Source organism: Pteropus vampyrus, unplaced genomic scaffold (genome assembly GCF_000151845.1).
Source record: "Pteropus vampyrus isolate Shadow unplaced genomic scaffold, Pvam_2.0 Scaffold262, whole genome shotgun sequence".
Classification (NCBI taxonomy): domain Eukaryota; kingdom Metazoa; phylum Chordata; class Mammalia; order Chiroptera; family Pteropodidae; genus Pteropus; species Pteropus vampyrus.
In genome coordinates this window covers 1,752,800-1,760,322 of record NW_011889043.1, presented here as the reverse complement: position 1 = coordinate 1,760,322, position 7,523 = coordinate 1,752,800, and the positions used below count along the sequence as shown (strand labels likewise).

Here is a 7,523-nt window from a genome sequence, read left to right as displayed (position 1 = left end):
TAGCCCTTTCCCCAACTGAGGGTTACTAATGCGCCCATTTGGAACGTTTTAGAAGGAGTAGTGCACCTCTTGTCCTATGTCAGGGTAGAATGAAGCAGCATTTTCCCCTAGCTCCTGTCTATCATTTTCTGCTACTCCAGACTTAACTAACTCTGTGAGTATAGTGCCCGGAGAGAAGGCACCTCAGAGACATTTGATGTACTACTTCCAGTTCTAGACGGCACCCGCATACAGCAGCTTGGACAAACTGGGATGTTTTCACAGGAGGACAGCCAGGATCCACATTATACAAAGAACTGCTGACAAACTGGGATGTAGTCACCACTCACTTTTCTGTGGTCAAATCATTAACTTCTCTGTGCCTCAGTTCCCTCACCAGCGAACTGGGCTTTCATGGTATTAACCTCCAAGCGTTGTCATTAGGATTAAATAAGATAATTCACACAAACACTTAGAACTGGTAATGGTTCAGCAAGTGCTAGGGACCATTTTTTGTTCCTGGAGCTCCAAGATAGACTCCCATGTTTTCAGATTACAGATACAGATACTTAAAGATACATACATTATTATGAACAAGTTTAGCAACTGATTATTCTGAAAGACACAAGTGGCAAACTTGAGCTTCTTATTGCGGTAAATAAGAGATATGCTGCACATGCATTTCTCCAAGTGAATCTGTTTGCTTTTGGAATTCCTTTGTCTTGTGCTGATACAGTCTTTGAAATGTCTTTAGACATGCATCGGGCCTCATAATATGAGTAATCTGTTTATTGAGAAGCACGGTATGTAGTCAGCCCCGTAGTACAGAGTAAAATACGCCATCTGCACTCAGGCAAGGATGACCAGCACCTCTTTGCAATACCCCAGTCTGAATAAAGACAGCTTTTATTTTGTCTAATTGTACAAATTGCTCCAACACTGGTCATTCACTGATTCATTGTAGCTGTCTGCACTGGATTATCTATCTGCAAAGCACCATTTGCATGTCATTGATGTGAGGATCACCAGACTTTGCCAAATGTCTTCCTTCTTGGTCTCATGTTGATCCATTAACTGTGTGTCAAGCAAACATATTTGGGGTGAATGTTTAAAAAGAGTATTTCCCAAACTAGTCTAAAGCAATAAATAAATTAGTGGGATTTTTTTTTTTTTTAAGCTTCTTACTTAGATGCTTCTGGATATCTTGAATGCGCTTTTGAAAAGGGACTGTTCAAATGGTGCTTTGCTAAAGCAAGGGAAAGCAGAAATGGATGAAAGATGTAGCAGCTTATTTAACACCACATCCAGATATAACAAACTTTCATTACTAACTATGCCATTTCCTCCAGACATTGCACACCCTGTTAGAAACCTCCCTGGAGTAACATCTGCCATATCTAACGTTATTTCCTCCTGAGACAGATTCTGGGCAGAGCTTCTAGGGACCTGGTTTTTTAGAAGCAAGTAAATTAGAAAATTCAAGTGTATACTCACAGTGACGCAAGAGGGGCAGCTATCTAACTCTTGATTTTCCGTTTGTTTCCCTTTTAGAAGCAAAGCCAACCATGTTAAGTTCCCAAATGACTGACAGCTATATCCCTTCTCCTCAGGCTCCTTAAACTCCTGACTCCAAGAAAAAGTTTTCTCTTGTGAGCAGAGATTGAGCCTATTTTAAGATTAATTCTTGTAATTTCTAAACTCACCTTCCCTAACTGTTTTCCTTCCCAAGAAAGGGCCAGGGCTTTCAGAAGGGACTAGAGAGAAAGAACCCATGGAATCCTCTAGAAGATCCCTAAGGGCCTAACCTTAGCCCAGGTCATTTGCTACAGAAAGAGATTTCAAGCAAATTGGAGAATCTGCTTTGACATGAGACCCCTTGTTCCATCTTGCCCTTGTCATGGTGCTAAGCATGGCATTCAAACCAAAGGTGACATGACCATGAATCAAATTCCAGGATTATTCTGTGTGGGGACTCTTTATACCTACCCGTTACCATGAGGCTGGTGAGAACATGATCGTTTTGTCTTTCGCTTTTGCCATTGGTCGTGGCAGCAAAAGGTAGCCCACAGAGCTTACTTTCCAACTTGAAAGCTGATTTTTGAGTCCTAAAGGGTATATTTTTAAGGAAAAATTTCCCCATGCAAAATGCTGGAATGTATTTTGTCCCTTGTTTATTTGCTGTTACATGTGTCGTTTACTCTCAATCTCTTATGTGTTTCTTTGTTTTCTGTGTGTTGCAGGCAGCATAGTGTACCTCGGGATGATGGTGGGGGCGTTCTTCTGGGGAGGACTGGCAGACAAAGTGGGAAGGAAACAGTCTCTTCTGATTTGCATGTCTGTCAACGGATTCTTTGCCTTCCTTTCTTCATTTGTTCAAGGTTATGGCTTCTTTCTCTTCTGTCGCTTACTTTCTGGATTCGGGTAAGGTTTTCTCCTTCCTATTTTATAGTAATGCATTTATTCTTCATAATTGTACATGTTCTCTACCCTAGAGGACCCTATTACCAAGAAATTGTCCCTTAACATCTCCTTCCCTATCTTCATTGTCACCCTTAGGAGCCACAGTGCTTGTTCTTAGAAATATAAAGATCAGCCTTTAAATCCAGAAGAGAAGGGAATACACGTCTGTGTTCTCGTGGCTGATTCTTTTAGTGTTTTACTTTTAGGAAATTGGTATTGTTTTAAATGGAATGCTGTTTCTATAGAAAGCACGTTTATAAATGTATTTTTCTTCTGAAAATTTAATTTAAGCAAGAGATAGCTCTGGTCCTACGTTAAGAACTAATTAAAGGTTCAAACTATTTAGACATGCTCTTAAATCCATGATTACAGTGTCTCAAATAAATGTTTGTTTGTTTTTTTAATTGATCTATGTTAACAGCATATTTAACTAGGTAGGAAGTTGAGATGTAATAGATTCTTTTTGTTAAGTTCCTGACTTCTGTTGAATTACGGAAGTTATACTGTTAGCCAAGTGCAATGGCATAGTATAACCAATGGTGTAGTCATTTTCTTTAAAGAACTTGAATCACTTATTGCTATTCTAAGTGAATCCTCAGCTTATAAATATCCAGTAGTTAAATTAGGAGAGTCCAAGAAACTGCTTCGATAAGGGAAAAATAGTAAAAATCTAAATTTCTAATTCGTGCTTGAGAACTTTATTTTCATTAGAGAGACATTCTAAGGTGTCTAGCATAAGATGAATCTATAGGTATCATGTAAAATAAGAAAGAGGAAAAAGAAAGGGAAGAAGACAATAGCGGGTGATGAATATGAGAAGCGCATCATCTGTGGTTGTTGATGGTACCCACACAACAAAACTCAGTTTTGTCAAAAGAGAGGAGCAGGGAACTACAACATGTCTTCTTAATTATATATAGTAGTACTTTAAAATTAGAGCTAAGGTTAGTAAGGATGTACAGTACCAGAGAGAAAGACTATATATAAGTGGATTGCTTCAAGAGTGTAAAGATTTCCCCATGCAGACTGATGGTCACTTTTATAATTCATTCAAAATAATTTATATCATTTTCTGCCACAAGTTTTGTGCACACATTGAGACTGGTGGATTAGCCACGAATTTTTCTGATGTTATTTTTAATCTTCTTATAGCCCCTCATATACTACATTGTTCACAGTGAGTACTTTGCAATTATGAAACTAAGCTGCACAGATGTCAAGACACATCCTCAGTGTGAATGCATTTCAGTAAATCGTTTTAGTAAATCTAGAGGGTTGGAAAGTTTGGCAAAAGTGTAAAAATATTTTTCCCTTGGAAAAAAATGATCAGAATCAATAATTGCTTTGTAATGATGGAAAAAAAGGGGTCTTTTAAGAAGAGGGGAACTTTGGTGCTCAGAGATCTGTGTGAGATTGGCTACATACACTGAAGACTTGGGGAGGTAATTTGGCTCATGGATTCAAGGGGCTTCAACGGGCCTAATTTTCAGTGAATTGAAATACCTAAGGAAAAACAAGTGTTATGTGAGGCTATTTGTTAAAGTACCTTCTCAGGGTCGATAGGCTGAAACAACCTCGCTACCAGAAAGGCCAAGACTTCCTTCTGCTTTCTATTATCTATGTGTTACCATATGCCTGTCAGGAGAAAGCTAATAGCTTGTGTTCTAAACTTTCCAGTCCTTTCCATTTACAGTCTTATCCAGGAAATTTCAAACCATATCCACAGACTCAAAATTACCTGACTGTGGTCAAATTATAATGGCTATGTTAATTGCCAATCTGGGCTGCGACATGGTCAACCCAATTGATTGCAGAGAAAAGGGCCATTATGGTGGCTGCAAAATATTTGAAACTAATAGACTGTCCAGAAGCTAATTCAAGGGCAGTATAGAAGCAGAGACTACTTGGGTATACTCATGGCATCATCTTCTTCCCTGTCACAGACAAAAAAATTTTCAGCCAGCAGCTCAGGGCTGCTGACCTCTAAATAACATAATTTACCTGGCAAAGCACAGACTGTGTATTGCTAACTCAGCTAGGCTCTCTAAATTGTTATACCAGAGGTGAACACACTGTACCTTTGGGAAGTTGGCACAGGAATGGGAGTCCAGAAACCCAAGTTCACTTACACTCAATCAATTCCCAGACTTGAGCCAGTTTATAAAGAACCCCTTGAATGAAGGGGATACTAAGTCTCCTTGAGGAAGGACCCTGGTACACTTCTGAAAATTTATGCTGTTAATCTTTCTCCCAGCCTTTCCCAAGGGACCTATGGCCTTTTACCAGGTTTACTGTTCATGAGGGAAAAGGAAACAATCAGGCTTTTCAGGGCTTATTAACTAGGCACTAGCTCTGAACTGACACTAATTCCAGGAGACCCAAAGTGTCACTGTGGTCCACCAATCAGAATAGGGACTTATGGAGGTCGGGTGATCAATGGAGTTTTAGTTCAGGTCTGCCTCAAAGTGGGTTCAGTGAGTCCCTGAATCCATCCTGTGGTTATTTCCCAGTTACCATTCTACTGACAGAATCTTCACATTGATACAGCACCTGTTCACCAGTTCCGCTCACTGGAAATCTCAGAGGAGAAAGAGAATTTCTGAGGCATAGTCCAAACCCTTCATTTCGCAGATTAAGGTTTAGTGATAGAATCAGGAATGAACAGCTAGGATTTAAGTTGCAATTAAATCCTCTTGAACTAGCGACTCTGTAAACAAGTAAACTGTGCATTCTGAGTTCAGGGTTAAGATATATTTATGTTGATTTTATTGCAAGTGCCACAGGTTGCTCTATCTTATTTCATTACTGAAGCATCATTAGCAGCACTATGTTATATTCCTGTTTCTGCAGGTAACAATGACTGGAAGGGATTCTTGTTTTAGCCTGAAGTCTACCTGGGCTTATGGTTTCATTGGCTCTAAATGTGCTTTCCTCTTAATTCACCACACCAAGTCATGACTATATATTTTCTTAGAAACATAAACATGTCCAGTTGCCAAATTCTGTGTGACTTTAAATATTCATTCAATACAAAGAATGATTTTCCTTCCAGAGACAACAGTGTTTTGTAGGAATGAGGTATAGGACATCACCAATTATTCATGTCTCTCACTTTTGTAAGTGAATCTCACTCCAAGGGACAGATACTTCCCTCTCCTCTTTTGTTACAGAAAATTAGAAAGATGGGAAATGGAGTTGACACCATTGATTCATTTTCATTTGCCTGGAATTAAATTATTTGTTTCCAGCCACTGTTAATTACGGGAATGATAATGCTTCAGATGCTGGGCAATGTCAGAGTTGGGAACTGCTCACGGATGGCCTGGCACTGCTGAGCATGAAGGTCGGGAGAAAAAATATAACAGCAACAGAAATTAAAGTGAAATTTCAATGTGTCTGTCTATCATAAGTGAATGGTCACTTCTCCCTCTGCAAATGGAACCTCACAAATGCATTCTTCACAGCTCTTTGCAATATCTATCCATTCGCTGTATTAAGTTACAATAACCAGAATGCCTTTGCTTTGTAGAAATCTGATCACCGTTAACTGGAATCCTTCAAAATGTTTTGTATGTAGCATCTCATTTATTTCTTCAAATTTAAAAAATAATTAGATATGCAAAAATATTATGCCTTTCTTAAACTAGAAAATTGAGGCACAGATAGATTGACTTCCAAATGTTCAATAGACCCCAAGGTTTTAGTCTAATTCTAAACTATAATGTTTCTCTTCAAAGTAGTCTTTCTCGTAAGATATGTTTTACTTCCTTATCATATTGGAAAAATGAAGACCCATTTAAAATGTTTCAAATTTTTTAAAGTATGTTGTATCAAGCACCTATATAGTGCTTGCCTTGTGAGAGAGGCTGTGTTAAGCGCTTTATAAATATTGACTCAAAAACCTTATGATGACCCTATGAGGAAGATACTATTTATTCTACGCACTTTATGGATGAGGCAATTGAGGCACAGAGAGGTTAAGTAATTGTTCAAGATCATACAGTAGGTGCTGTAGTCATACCCAGGCAATCTGGCTACATAGTCTATGCTCATAATCACCAGGCCGTGCTGTCTCAGATTCAACAAGAAATATCTCTGATTTTATATAACACATGATAGGCACTAAATAAATGTTTTGAACTGACCAGTTCAGGAAGATTTCTGATGTAGAGAATCAAAATGGGAAGACCTCTCCCGATATGGAAGATGAGGCAACAGACTAAATTAGCTTTAATCCAAAAATAATTGCAAACTTAAATTGTAAACAGTGAGTCAGTGTTTTCTTAGGCCCATGTTGTCCAACTGGCCACAAGTAGCTCCCAAGCACTTGAAATATGGCCAAATTAAGATGTGCTATAAGTGCAAAATACATAGCTCTAGATTTCAAAGGCTTAACACATGTAAAAGAATGCAAAGTATCTTATTAATTAATAATTTTTATACTGATCATATGTCAAATCATAATATTTGGCTATATGGAATATATATAAATGAATATATATTAAAATTAACTTTACATGATTTTGTCACCATGTTTTATTGTCTTTTCTAGAAAATATATGTGGCCCGTGTGGAATTTCTATTGGAAAGCACTGTCTTAGACAATGCCTTTTGTGAGACTGACCAGCATACAGGTTGACCTTTTTGGCATACTTTATTTCCCAGCATACCCTTTGGCAAAAGTGCTGTTGATATCAAGAGAGAAGTAATAGAGCAAAAAAGTTTTCAGACTCACAATGTGTGATTGTGAAAAATTAGCCATATGCTAATGCCTCAATTGCCTCTTTAGAATTGACTCTGTCAGCTCCTTGAGGACAAGAACTGTGTTCTTCATGTATGTACCTCCAGCAACTGGTGGTGTACCTGGCCTAGAGTTTGGCTGGGTTAAGGGATGGCTGAGAGGGTGATGAATGGATGGGTAAATGGCAGGTGTGTGGGAGGGTGAGTAGAGGAATGGCTAAGTAGATGTGTTCAGGAAGTAGCTGGAAAATTCTGCATATTTTTATCATTTCTTGCAATTTATCATATTGATCATCACTATCTGTATTCGTGATACCGTTTAGGTGCTGTGTGAATGAATGCAT

At 38.4% G+C, this 7,523-nt stretch overlaps 1 protein-coding gene across 2 annotated transcripts in view; it reads left to right on the top strand.

The window, feature by feature from the left end:
- The window catches only part of SV2C (synaptic vesicle glycoprotein 2C), a 180,184-nt gene that overhangs the window by 91,728 nt on the left and 80,933 nt on the right, over positions 1-7,523 (top strand). For both annotated transcript variants that reach the window (XM_011375132.1, XM_023520424.1), the window contains one exon: positions 2,220-2,400. In XM_011375132.1, the coding sequence (XP_011373434.1) occupies positions 2,220-2,400 (181 nt within the window). The remainder of the gene's footprint in view (positions 1-2,219; positions 2,401-7,523) is intronic.